We start from the raw sequence: 13298 nt of genomic DNA, 5'->3' as shown, positions 1-13298 counted from the left end.
CGGCGACCCGCACGCCATGGGAGACGAGGACGAGGACGAGGGCTGCGCCGTGGAGCTGCGGATCACCGAAGGTGGGGCGGGGGCGGCCGGGGGAGGCGCGGGCCCGGCCGATGGCCGCCGGGGCCGGCCCGGGAGGGCTCATGCACCGGCTGGGCTCATTCGCCTCCTGTGCCCACAGCCAACCTGACCGGGCACGAGGAGAAGGTGAGCGTCGAGAACTTCGAGCTGCTCAAGGTGCTGGGCACGGGAGGTGAGGACCCCCACGGGGCAGGTGTCCCAGGCCTGGTGTCCCGGAGTCTTGAGGGCGCGCCTGCCTGAGCCCGAGCCAAGTCTCCGGCGATGCCCCCCACCCTTTCCCGGCACGGCCAGCCTTGCCTGCCCTGCCCTGCCCTGCCAGTGCCAGGGTTTGCATGCCCACTCCCAGGGACGTGCCTGCTCCCTGGGTGCTCCACATTGACATTGCCCCTCCCCGCAAGGCCCTCCGGGATTTGGCAACACCCTCCAGGGCTTGCAAGCCCTCCCAAGTGATTTGCACACCTCCTACCCCCACCCAGGAGATGGGGGAGGGGGGCTGGTCTGCTTTGCTCACTCCCAGCTTTGCACACTCCCCGGCCTGGGATTGAACATCCCTCCGCTGTCCACTCTGCTTGCCTCCCCTCACTCGTGGCAACTGTCTGATGTTCCCCGCGTTTGCACATGTCCCGCCCCCACTTTGCCCTGATGGCCCCCCGCCCCCCAGCTGCACGCCTTCCAGCCTGGTTTGCACATCTCCCTGGTTTTGTGGAGCTCCCTCCTGGGCCGCGCCCACCCTTTCCTTAGAAGGCTCTGGCAGCTTTTTGCACGCTTGCCTCTCACTCTGGCTCCTCGCCCCAGCGCGCGCGCCCTCCTGGGTTGGCATCACCCCACCCCCACCGGTCTACACCACCCTTCTTGCTCACGCTCTACCCCTCCGCTCGCTCACTGCCACAGCCTACGGGAAGGTGTTCCTGGTGCGGAAAGCGGTCGGGCACGACGCGGGGAAACTGTACGCTATGAAGGTGCTACGCAAGGCGGCGCTGGTGCAGCGTGCCAAGACGCAGGAACACACGCGCACCGAACGCTCGGTGCTGGAGCTGGTGCGCCAGGCACCCTTCCTGGTCACGCTGCACTACGCCTTCCAGACGGACGCCAAGCTGCACCTCATCCTGGGTAAGGGCGGGCACCTGCCAGCCTTGGAGGCTGGGCCACTCAGTCAGCGGTTGCTTCCTAACATCCATTCATCCCCCCCACCCCCCAGACTACGTGAACGGAGGTGAGATGTTCACCCACTTGTACCAGCGACAGCACTTCAAAGAGGCCGAGGTGCGAGTGTATGGGGGCGAGATCGTGCTGGCCCTGGAGCACCTGCACAAGGTGGGCGAGGCCCCGGGCACCTGGCTACTGCAGAGCATGGCATGCACGTGGCAGCCTTGACTGGTGGCCTTGATGGGGCCTGGAGCTGCTCTCCCAGGCCTTCCGGGAGGAAGGCCTTAGTGCTGCCTGGGAAGGGGTCCCTTCCTCCAGCACCTCCTTGAAGGGGCTTTCCTCCGACAGGGAACTCGGGCCGCTTCCTGGGGCCATGCTCAGAGAACTTCCTCAAATGGAGACCTCATGCCTTGGCTTCCAAGGCCTTGAAATGGGGTTCTTCTCGTAGGCTTTCCTCCCTCTGGGGCCTTGGGACTGTTTGCATGGGGCGTCCCCGTGCTGTCCCCTGTCCTTGTTTTTGCATCTTAAATGGCCTTTCCCATCCCATGGCCCGGACTCTGGACACACTCCTGCCCTGGAGATGCCTTCTGGGAGGGGGTCCCCATACCCCGAGCTGGGTCTTGGGGCATGGACGCGGACATGAGCTGTAGAAGGTGGGGGTGTCAGGGAGGACCCCTCAGTGTGTCTCTTGCTCCTGCCAGCTGGGTATCATCTACCGAGATCTGAAGCTGGAAAATGTGCTGCTTGACTCCGAGGGCCACATCGTCCTCACAGACTTTGGGCTCAGCAAGGAGTTCCTGACGGAGGAGGTGAGCCAAGGGCAAGGTCTCTGCCTCCTGCACCCCCACTCTCCCCTTCTTCCCGTCTCCTCCTGCTCCGCGCCTGGCTCTGCATTTCTCGTGGCGCAGAGGCACACAGACCCCGGTCCTGCGCTTGGGAGGCTCCCCTGTTCCCACCCTCACAAGTCCAGCGAGGCCTACTTTGAGCCTTGGGGACTGCTGGGCGTCCAAACGGGTCCTCTTGCCCTCCCAGAAAGAACGGACCTTCTCCTTCTGCGGCACCATCGAGTACATGGCCCCCGAAATCATCCGCAGCAAGTCCGGGCATGGCAAGGTGGGTTGGCAGGGGAGCGGGTGGGGAGTCGTGGCGGGGTGAGGCGGGGGTGGCCGCAGGCCCTGACCCCGGCTCTGCCCCCGCAGGCTGTGGACTGGTGGAGCCTGGGTATCCTGCTCTTCGAGCTGCTGACCGGGGCCTCGCCCTTCACCCTGGAGGGCGAGAGGAACACGCAGGCGGAGGTGTCCCGGTGCGTGGGGCCGGGCGACGAGGGTGGCTGAGGGGCCTGGGCAGGGTTGGGGAGGGGGCTCGCTGCCCCTGACGCCCCCCCAATCCTCCCAGACGGATCCTGAAGTGCTCCCCTCCCTTCCCCCCCCGGATCGGGCCTGTGGCGCAGGACCTGCTGCAGCGGCTACTTTGCAAAGACCCCAAGAAGCGGCTGGGCGCGGGGCCCCAGGGGGCGCAGGAAGTCAAGAACCACCCCTTCTTCCAGGTGAGGCTCCTGGCCCTCCCGCACACCCCTCTGCACACACCCAGACCAGGCTGCTGCTCTGATTTGGGGGACTCCTAGGGGTAGCCTGAGACCAGTTGATTTCACATGATGCCTCGAGGGGCCACTGTGTGGCTGCATTGGTTGAGCGTCTGACTTCGATTTTGGCTTTGGTCATGATCCCAGGGTTGTGGGATTGAGCCCACGTCAGGCTCTGTGCTGAACGTGGAGCCTCCTGAAGATTGCCTCTCTCTTTCTCTCTCTCCTTTCTCTCCCTCTGCCTCTCTCCCCCACTCATATGCTCTCTCTCTCTCTCAAGAAAAAGAAGAAAAACCTCCAGATAAAGAAAGCGGGTTTATCTTCTCCCGTCTCTAGTGAAACTTGGAAGATGGGTTGGGTTCCCGGGGGAAAGCATGTTGGGCTCAGTGACTGGCAGGGCTGGCAGGGGCTTGACGATGGATTTGTCTTCAGACAGCTTCAGAGAGGGGAGGTGACCCGCTCCGGTGGCACAGGAACAGGGGTCATGCTGGGAGTAGATGGCAGGTCTCCCGTTGGCCCACATCAGGACTCGAGGTCACAAGTTCGCCTCTTAGCTTTCTCCCAGGCGTTTTGTTCTTTGTTCCTGTCCAGTCTGCATGCCTCCAGTTCAGACGGACAGTTGGTCAGTCACTTGGGTTTTGGTCACCTGTTAAGAGCACGTGCAGTGCAGGGTGCATCCTGTTTCCTTGCGAGACGGTGCCGGCTCGTGCGCTGTGCGTGGCCAGTGTCACTGACTAGCAGGACCCTGTGACAGTGAGCGCCTCCCATATGATGGCTCTTTGCTTGCATTATTTCATGTAACCTTCAGAACCATCCTGATCCCCATCTTTACAGATGAGGAAACTGAGGTTCAGAGAGGTTAAGTAATTTACTTAAGGTTGCCCAGCTGGGAAGTGATGGAGCTCAGATCCAAACCCAGGTCTGGATGACTTGAAGCCCATGCTCTTTAAAAAAATTTTTTTTAAATATATTTATTTATTTTTGAGACAGAGAGAGACAGAGCATGAGCAGGGGAGGGGCAGAGAGAGAGGGAATCAGAGAATCCGAAGCAGGTTCCAGGCTCTGAGCTGTCAGCACAGAGCCCAACGCGGGGCTCGAACCCACTAACTGCGAGATCATGACCTGAGCCAAAGTCTGACGCTTAACTGACTGAGCCACGCAGGTGCACCTGGACCCCATGCTCTTAACTGCTGTGTTCTGTTTACACGCGGGTATCAGATTTGCTACTTGTGTGAGATCATAACAAAAGTGCTCATTTATGGTCAGGCACTCCGTTGTTCTTGCTGAGTGCTATCTTCTAGAATCTTCTCACCAAGTACCTTGGTCCCTTGGAGATGCTTTCTTAGACAGGAATCCAAGTCTCCGTGGGGACGATGCCCCTTTGTGGGGGAAGTGGCTGAGCAGTGGCAGTTTCCTTACGTGAATTCTTCAAGCCCACCCCGAGCACGTGCCCTGGGTGCTGGGACTGGGTTGAGCAGTAATCACACCGGAGAGGCCCTCAGGTCTCGAGGCCTGGTGCTCAGAAGCAAGGGGTGGTGTTCCCCTCAGACTCCTTTCTCTCAAGACAGTCTCTTTGGTGGGGCGCCTGGGTGGCTCAGTCGGTTAAGCATCCAGTTTCAGCTCAGGTCATGATCTCACAATTTGTGGGTTCGAGCCCCACGTCCGGCTCTGTGCTGACAGCTAGTTCAGAGCCTGGAGCCTGTTTCAGATTCTGTATCTCCCTTTCTCTCTGACCCTCCCCTGCTCATGCTGTCTCTCTCTGTCTCTCAAACATAAATTAAACAAAAAAAGTAAAAAAAAAAAAGACAGCTTCTTCGATGATAGCAATGCCAAGGTCCTGGGGCCAGACGTGGGTCCGTTAAGCCCAAATCAGGCCTCTTAGCTGTGAGTGACAAAAAATCCAACCTCAAATGGTGATATCCCTGGAATAGAGTCTGGCTGCTAAGAACAGAGATCGGAGTGAACAGTGCTGCAGACAAGAGAGAGGTTTGTGTACGTATGTCCGGGTGTGTGTTCTCACAGAAAAGGGTGGCGGACCAGGGCTGCTTGTGTTTGATGAGAACAGGCTCCTTTCTTCTTTTTGTAATGCTCCTCCATTCTTAGCACGTAGCCTCCACCCCCAGGCTTGCCTCATGGACAAAAGTGGCTGCTGGAGCTCTTGCCATTTAGCCTGTTATCTAGGCAGGAATCAGGAGGAAAAAGGAGGAGATGGGCAAAATAGGCACGTGCCAACTAGTCACCCTCCTCTTGAGATTCTTTCTCGGGATTCCTACCTCACAATCACTGCTTACACCTGTAAATGCACCAAAGTTTCTAAAATGCATTTTTTAGTTATGCCCATTGCTCCCTGGAGTAAAATTGGGGCTATGCTACTAAGGAAGACCAGGAGAATGGAGGGTTGAGCAGGCACTAAACAGGCTCTGCTACTCTAGCTTAACCATAAAAAGGCGTGTTTTAGCTCCCGTAAGTGAAAAGTCTAAGGAAAAGTGGTCTGACTTCAGGCAAGGCTGCATCTAGCTGCTGGATTTCTCACTAAGAATTTCTTTCTTTGTGTCTTGGCTTTTCTGCATGGGGAGTGCATCATAAGACCCTGAGGGGGTCCCCAGCAGTTCCAGGCCCTTATCCTCCCAGATTTAAGCCCCCCCAGAGAAAGAGATTTGGTTTGCATGTCAAGGGTATTGAAAGTCTCAGAATTGACTAAATTTGGTGGAGACGATGCTTCTGTAAGGAAAATAGGGATTCTGTTATCAGAGGGAGAGAAACACAAGCCGGGGAGACAGGAAGAACAGCTTTCCACCCCAAATGCCAGATAGAGCCTTGCCTCACTGAGGAGCTGCCCAGCGAGGGTGGCCTGAGGGGACAGGGCTTTTCACTTCCCACCCTTGACCCCCAGTCTCTTATCCCTTTTCTCCAGGGTCTGGATTGGGCAGCTTTGGCTGCTAGGAAAATCCCAGCCCCATTCCGACCCCAGATCCGCTCGGAGCTGGATGTGGGCAACTTTGCAGAGGAATTTACACGGTTGGAGCCTGTCTACTCACCCCCCGGCAGCCCCCCGCCTGGGGATCCTCGAATCTTCCAGGTGAGTGAGCGCTCACGGAGCCACAGATGTCACAGAGGAAGGGCGCTGCCGTCAGCCCCGGCCCTGGCTATGTCCTGGCCCTGCACAGGCCCTGCGTTCTGACCAGGACTCCGCATCTCCCTCGGACCGCTCCACTGATGGGGTACCTGGAGTTGTCAGTTACCCTTCTTTGAATCTCATGGTTTAGCTTTAAATTTCATGTTAATGTCCCTTCTCCATAGATCTCTTTATTGTTATCTGAAACTGTTGCTTTCACGATTCAGTTGCTTAAGTAGACAACTAGAAAGAGATGTCGTGTTTATATCGTGGCTTTGCCTGTTCCCTTGGCAAACTGTATCACATTTGTGGAAGCACAGGCCGCCTCCGCTCAATTTTAGAATCTGAGGCTTGTTGGACAAGTCCAAACTCCTTTGCTCGGCATTCAAGGCCCTCACAATGTGATTTTTGCTCAGCGCCTTAGCCTCAGTCCTCACTGTGGTCCCACTTGGTGCTCTAGCACCTATGCACTTCTCAGAGGGTCCAGAACACACCTCTGTGCCTTTGCACATGCAATTCCCTCCGCCTGGAGTACCTTCCCCACAGTCGCCCGCCTGGCCAGCCTCCCGCTCATCTTCCAAGCGGTGCTGCTCCTGTATGAATTCTTCCCCACTCCTCTAGTCCTGAGCTGCCCTTTCCTGGCGCATCGGTTCTCTGCCGACGCACCTCCTCTGGGCAGTGTGTCAGGTGGTATCCTAACTGCCTTACTGAGACTGCCTCCCCTGGTCTGGAAGCTCCCAGAAGGCAGGGACTGTGTTTAATTTCTGTGTCCCCTTGCCCAGTGTGGGGGCCTGGCCTGTAGGACATGGTCCATAAATATGAAATATCAACAGGCCAACACAAACTGTAGATGTGGTCCCCTCTGTGAGCCTCTCCCAAGTGATGGCTTTGCTGGAACCATCCATCTGTTGTCTCACAGTTCTTCTGTTTTTTGTAATTTGTAAAAATGTTTATTTTTGAGAGAGCGAGAGAGCGAGAGAGAGCGAGTGAGCACCAGCAAGTGCTAGTGGAGGAGGGGCAGAGAGAGAGGGAGACACCGAATCCGAAGCAGGCTCCAGGCTCTGAGCTGTCAGCACAGAGCCTGGTGCGGGGCTCGAACCATTGAACCATGAGATCATGACCTGAGCCAAAGTCAGATGCTCAAACGACTCTGCTGCCCAGGCGCCCCCATGTTGTCTCATAGTTCTCATGAGAAAGTTCTCTCTTGTGATCAGTGGTTACTTTCATTCACCCATTTCATGATTCAAAAATAGGGATTGAGCGCCTATAATGTGCCAGGCACTGCTCTGGGCACCCGGGGGCTGATTAGTGAACCTAACTGAAAAGCGGAGAGCCTGTGTTCTCGTGCACAGTGGGGCTGTGTGTTTAGGAGAAAACAATACATCATTAAAATGACCCTTAAGAATCCCCTGAATTGCCTCTTTGTATTTCCCCAGGGGCCCCTCCCCTTGCAGGAGAGGCCAATGTTTGGGTTGAGGTGAAGGAATAAAGACTTTTTTGTATTCAGTGGGTAGATTTGAATCCTCATAAGCTAAGTGTGTGTGATGCCAGGCCGTGGCCCTTTTATGCATTGGGTCCCTCATTTTCTGGGTCACTACATTGCCAGATGATGGCCTTGGCACTTGGCACTTGGTGTGTGATGAGAAGCGGGGAGTCCCAGATTCGAGCGGGGGAGACGGACTCATGTGATTATAGAACAAGCTGGAATAACATGTGCACACAATCCTGGGGGCACCAGGGATGCCAAGGCAATGCCCTCTACTGCCCACTAGAGTCCAGGGTCTTCCCTCTGCCTGCCCGGCCCCTCACCCAGTCTTGGCCCTTCTGGGACTCCATATGCACCTCCAGCCTCTATGCCCATCGGCCCCTGACAAACGCCCCAACCCCGCAGGGATACTCCTTCGTGGCCCCCTCCATCCTGTTTGACCGGAACAATGCGGTGATGACCGATGTGCTGGAAGTATCTGGCGCCGGAGACCGGCCCGGCCCGGCAGCGGTGGCCAGGAGCGCCATGATGCAGGTGCGTTGGGCCAGGGCGGGAAGTTAATTCCGGGGAGTCTGGGCTCGGGGATTCCAGACCTGGCTTCCTCAGGTGCCCGCAGTATGCCCTCCGTGAGGCTTGGAGCCTCTCCGGGGTGGAGTGTGACACGGCCGCAGGGCCCCCCGCTACGACCTCTGACGCGCCCCCTCTGCCGCTAGGACTCGCCCTTCTTCCAGCAGTACGAGCTGGACCTGCGGGAGCCCGCCTTGGGCCAGGGCAGCTTCTCCGTGTGCCGCCGCTGCCGCCAGCGCCAGAGCGGCCAGGAGTACGCGGTCAAGATCCTCAGCCGCAGGTGGGCGGGCCCGGGGTGGGCGGGGCCTGCAAAGACGAGTCCGGGGGGCGGGCCCGGGGGCGGCCCCACTGACCCCGCCCGCCTCGCCCACAGGCTGGAGGCGAACACTCAGAGAGAGGTGGCGGCCCTAAGGCTTTGCCAGTCGCACCCCAATGTGGTGAAATTGCATGACGTGCATCACGACCAGGTGACGCTTTCTTGGGCTGGGGCGCAACGCAGGGACTCAGGAGACTGCCTTGGAGGGAGGGAGACGTGGGGGTGGGGCGGGCGGGGAGGAAGGCAGGAGGAGGAGCCTGAGGACTGGGTGCGGGGGTTGTGGGGGAGGCCTGAGGGTCTGGGATGTGGTGTCTTAGGGTAGTAGGGCCGGAGGATCGGAAGGCGGAACTGAGGACGGTCAAGGGAACTGAACTTGAGGCGGACGTGGAGGGGGCTAGGATTTAATGTGGCAAAGGGGCGGAGGCCCGAGAGGCTGTGGCTGTAGATCCCGACGCGGGGCCTAAAGGTGGTTTTTGGGGTGGTGGGAGTTCCGAGCTCGAATGGGGGCGGAGCCTGAGGCTAGGGGCGGGGCCTGGCCGGTCGGAGGTCTCGAACAGGACCCAGGTGGTGACTTAGGCCCGCCGCTCCGCCCGCAGCTGCACACGTACCTGGTCCTGGAGCTGCTGCGGGGCGGGGAGCTGCTGGAGCACATCCGCAAGAAGAGGCACTTCAGCGAGTCGGAAGCGAGCCAGATCCTGCGCAGCCTCGTGTCGGCCGTGAGCTTCATGCACGAGGAGGCGGGCGTGGTGCACCGTGACCTCAAGCCGGAGGTGGGCGCGGGGTGGGGCTTGGGTAGCCGGGGAGGGCTGAGGCGCGGAGGGCTTGTCTCTGACGGCCGCCCCGCCGCCCTCGCAGAACATCCTGTATGCCGACGACACGCCCGGAGCCCCGGTGAAGATCATCGACTTCGGGTTCGCGCGGCTGCGGCCGCAGAGCCCCGCGGGGCCCATGCAGACGCCCTGCTTCACGCTGCAGTACGCAGCCCCCGAGCTGTTGGCACAGCAGGGTTACGATGAGTCCTGCGACCTCTGGAGCCTCGGCGTCATTCTGGTATGAGACGAGGTCCCCAGGAGCCCCCTGATCCTGGGGTCCGAGAGCTTCTTGATGAGGGCCCCTGAGGCGGAGAGCGGGAAGTCGTCTTGGTGGGGGCGGCGGGGTTTGCTCTGAGGCTGGGTTTTAGTGGTCACCCTAATGCAGAGGCCGGGTCGCTCTGGTGCTGGGGTCAGGGCGTCCGATAGGGGTTGGAGGTCAGGGTTCATCATCCCGCACGGGCCTCCGGAGTTACCCTCATGGAGAGGGTGGATGGTCCTGTGCGTGGGTGGACTGAGTGGGCCTCGCGGACCCGTCTCACTTTTCCCTCCGCCTCCCCAGTACATGATGCTGTCGGGGCAGGTCCCCTTCCAGGGGGCTTCAGGCCAGGGCGGGCAGAGCCAGGCGGCAGAGATCATGTGCAAGATCCGCGAGGGGCGCTTTTCCCTGGACGGGGAGGCCTGGCAGGGCGTGTCTGAGGAAGCCAAGGAGCTGGTTCGAGGTGGGGAGCCGGTGGGGGGAGGGGAAGGGAAACAGATCATGGCTGGGGAGGGGACGGTCACGGGGTCGTGATGGATTAAGTGTTCGGTCTGGAGGACCGATCCGGAGGAGAGTGGGGCTCTTGGGATGCCTTTGGGGTGCAGCCTCCGCACACGGCCCAGCCTCAACACTTCCCTGTCCTGCCTCTAGGGCTCCTGACGGTGGACCCCGCCAAGCGGCTGAAGCTCGAGGGGCTGCGGGGCAGCTCATGGCTGCAAGACGGCAGCGCGCGCTCCTCACCCCCGCTCCGGACGCCAGACGTGCTGGAATCCTCGGGTCCCGCTGTGCGCTCCGGGCTCACTGCCACCTTCATGGTGAGGGGCAGGGGCCTGTGGGGGTGGGCGGGGCCGCCAAGAGGTGACGCCCTCCGAACCGAAAGGCCAGGCAAACTTCGCACCGACCTCTGGTGGTCGACGCCATGACCTTTGGGGGAGGCTGCGGGCCAACCATGTGTTGGCCTTGATTTAGTGGGATGCGACCGAAGGTTTGGGTTGGGGGCTGGCGCTAGGATCTGGAACTCGGGGGGCCTGGCAGGTGGTGGGGGGGGACTCATTCCCCGCCTTTCCGCCAGGCCTTCAACCGCGGCAAACGCGAGGGCTTCTTCCTGAAGAGCGTGGAGAACGCGCCTCTGGCCAAGCGGCGGAAACAGAAGCTGCGCAGCGCCGCCACCTCCCGCCGCGTGTCCCCCGCGCCCTCCGTCCCGGGCAGGGCCCCTGCCGCCAAAGGAGCCCCCAGACGAGCCAACGGCCCCCTGCCCCCTTCCTAGCCCCCACTACCATAATCTCCCTCCCCGCACAGGGGCTGCTGTGACCAGGGAGCCTCTGGTATCGGCTCCGCCCCATCCCCAGGGAGCGCCCTCCCCTCCCCTTCCCTCCACCCCACTCCCAGACAGAGCAGAAGTATTTTTATAAGCAGAGAATTTTTTATGTCTTACCGGATAGAGTTCGAGATGCAGGGAGGGAGGGGCCTCTGCCACGACAGCCCCTCATCTGGCAGAAGGCTCTGCTCCCCCAGGGGGGCTGCTCCGCCAGGGAAGGGCTCCTCCCCCATTTCTAGCACTGAGTTGCTGCAGGGAGAAACTGGGACCTCTCCCCTGCCCTCCCCTGAGACCCTGCTCTTGGGAGGCGGCGCCCCTCTCGCTGTCACTTTAAGGACTGTCTGTGCAATCTTGTCCACCAAAGACCTGTGTTGGGGAGGGGAGTTCAAGGAGAGGCCCTGGGGGACTCCTGAAGCATTTCTGCCTCACTTTATGTCACCTGCTTCTCCCCAATCGGGGCTAGTTAGGAGGAAGGCCACCCCTAAGAGGGGAGCCCCCTTCTCACCACCTGTCCCCCAACCCCCCTTGGCACAGCTGCCCCTGGCTGAGGGCAGGGCCTTGAGGGTCTGTGCTGGGCATTGGCAGTCACTGCCTCAGCCCATCCAGGCTGTGCCTTTGACTTTAAAATAAAAGCCCATCCAGTGCTGTGTGCGGGAGGTCTGTGTGTGCGTGGAGGGGGTGGGGCAAACGGATTTCCAGCCAGAGGGGCCTGGGGTCTCAGAGAGGAGGGACAGGGCAGACCCTTTGTCCCTACCCCTTTGTCCTTGACTTTTATGTTGTTTTTTTCTTTTTTGGTTTGTTTATTTTTGACACAGAGAGAGACAGAACACAAGTGGGGAAGAGGCAGAGAGAGAGGGAGACACAGAATCTGAAGCAGGCTCCAGGCACTGAGCTGCCAGCACAGAACCTGATGTTGGGCTCGAACCCACAGACCACGAGATCATGACCTGAGCCAAAGTCGGACACTTAGCCCACTGAGCCACCCAGGCGCCCCTGGTTTTGACTTTTGAACCGAGCAGCAGGAGGGCCAAACCATTCTCTTGGCTGTGTGTTTGGACAGCTCTGCCGTGTATCACCTGGGGAATCTCTTGGTTGTGGTCATAGAAAGTCCAGCTTACATGTAAACTTGAGAAAAGTGGGATTTTTAGGCTCTTACAACTACATGGTGCAGCGGTAGCTTCAGGCAAGGTCTGATCTGGGCACAAACACAGACCAGGACCTAGTTTCCTGGTCGGAACTTTTTATTCTGTTTTCTTGGTGTCGCAGTCCAGAGCATTTTCCTTTTGGCCCCAGAATGGGTGCCGCAGGCTGAAATACGGTGATCAAGAGAGGGTTTCAGCTTTCCCTGTGGAAATCCCAAGATGAACTCTGATAGGATCCACTCAAGGTCACGTGTCCACCATGGACCAGCCACTGTGGCCAGGGGTGCAGGGTGCTGCTTGCCCTAGATCTGGATCATGGACTCCCTTCTGGTAGCTCACTGGGTGGAGGGCAGGAGAAAGGGTGGGGCAGTTGGACCCAGCTTGGTGGCTGTCAGGGAGGGAGGGAGGCGAGCAGCCCATATGCATGGCCCTCAAAGCCATCAGTGTGGCACCTGTCTCCAGCGCGCGTGAGACTCCCCGCTGTGTGATTCCTGCTATGTGGTTGTGGGCCTGGCATCGTGGGCACCCCAGGTCATGGCTGTTTGTCTGCAGAGTCCAGAGAGCCCTACCCCAGGGTTGCCTGGCATTACCATTCTAGATGCCTCCAGGCTGTCTCTTCCCATATCACGTGACTCCTGTGAGGTTGACTCATGGTGGACCTTCCCTTCCCATTCTGAGGTTTGCCTCTTACAGGGGGAGGTACCCGGAAGATAGGAACCTGGAGGTGCTGAAGTCAGGGCAAAGCCAGGGGTCCTGGGGCAGGGGGGTCCCCGTGAGTGTAGATCAAGGGCAGTTGGGTGGTGTGGGGACATTCAGCTGTGTCCCATGCTGTAGGTCTGAGAGAGGAGGGAAGGGCTCAGGAGAAGGTCCCCAGGACCTGACACACTTATGTGACTGTTAAGACTCGCAAAGGAACAGATGTGACATTGTGGTCATTCAGTCATTAACTATTTACTGAGATCTACTGAGCGTTCACTGGAGGGATGGTCCTGAGCACTCTTCATGGATCATCTCCTAGACGCCTCACGACTAGTCTACGAGAGAAGCATCACCTTCGTTTAAGAGATGACAAAAGTGAGCCTCATGAAGGTCAGCACCTTGCTCAAGGTCACTCAACTAGATGTGCATTTGATGCCGGGGGTCTGATTCCAGAATTCCTTCGACCCCGAGAGTTCCATTGTAAATGTGGGCTGTAATTTTACCCCAATGGCATGTTTCCATTGTTGAAAGCTTTTTTTAAAAATGATTTATGATTGATTTATTATTTTAATTTTTTGTATAGTTTATTTGTTTTTGAGACAGAGAGAGACAGAGCACGAGTGGGGGAGGGGGAGAGAGAGAGGGAGACACAGAATCCAAAACAGTTTCCAGGTTCTGAGCTGTCAGCACAGAACCTGATGCGGGGCTTGAACCCACGAACCATGAGATCATGACCTGAGCTGAAGTCAGACGCTTAACCGCCTGAGCCACCCAGGTGCCC

General features: G+C 58.7%; 1 protein-coding gene across 2 annotated transcripts; it reads left to right on the top strand.

Moving 5' to 3' along the window:
- Window positions 1-6: 6 nt before the first annotated feature.
- On the top strand, window positions 7-11325 carry RPS6KA4 (ribosomal protein S6 kinase A4). Of its 2 annotated transcripts, none has more exons than XM_029914626.1 (17): window positions 7-71; window positions 179-250; window positions 970-1188; window positions 1277-1392; window positions 1926-2033; window positions 2257-2337; window positions 2424-2527; window positions 2620-2770; window positions 5721-5885; window positions 7813-7941; window positions 8121-8254; window positions 8348-8441; window positions 8887-9060; window positions 9146-9340; window positions 9662-9821; window positions 10010-10173; window positions 10431-11325. In XM_029914626.1, the coding sequence occupies exons 1-17, from the start codon at window positions 17-19 to the stop codon at window positions 10623-10625; spliced, it is 2316 nt and encodes a 771-aa protein (XP_029770486.1). In that variant the 5' UTR covers window positions 7-16; the 3' UTR covers window positions 10626-11325. The 2 variants fall into 2 exon arrangements, with proteins under 2 accessions (XP_029770486.1, XP_029770487.1); XM_029914627.1 differs by having other exon boundaries at window positions 42-71; window positions 179-204.
- Window positions 11326-13298: the final 1973 nt, after the last annotated feature.

Source organism: Suricata suricatta, chromosome 11 (genome assembly GCF_006229205.1).
Source record: "Suricata suricatta isolate VVHF042 chromosome 11, meerkat_22Aug2017_6uvM2_HiC, whole genome shotgun sequence".
NCBI classification, from domain to species: Eukaryota; Metazoa; Chordata; class Mammalia; order Carnivora; family Herpestidae; genus Suricata; species Suricata suricatta.
Note: the sequence above shows the minus strand (reverse complement) of the source record. Positions and strands in the feature narration are given on the sequence as shown.

Bases quoted from the DNA above. Each gene is read 5' to 3' on its own strand.
- RPS6KA4 (XM_029914626.1), top strand. From the start codon at position 17: ATGGGAGACGAGGACGAGGACGAGGGCTGCGCCGTGGAGCTGCGGATC. The intron at 5,886-7,812 runs GTGAGTGAGCGC...CCAACCCCGCAG, and splicing joins GGGATCCTCGAATCTTCCAG to GGATACTCCTTCGTGGCCCC. The intron at 8,442-8,886 runs GTGACGCTTTCT...CTCCGCCCGCAG, and splicing joins ATGACGTGCATCACGACCAG to CTGCACACGTACCTGGTCCT.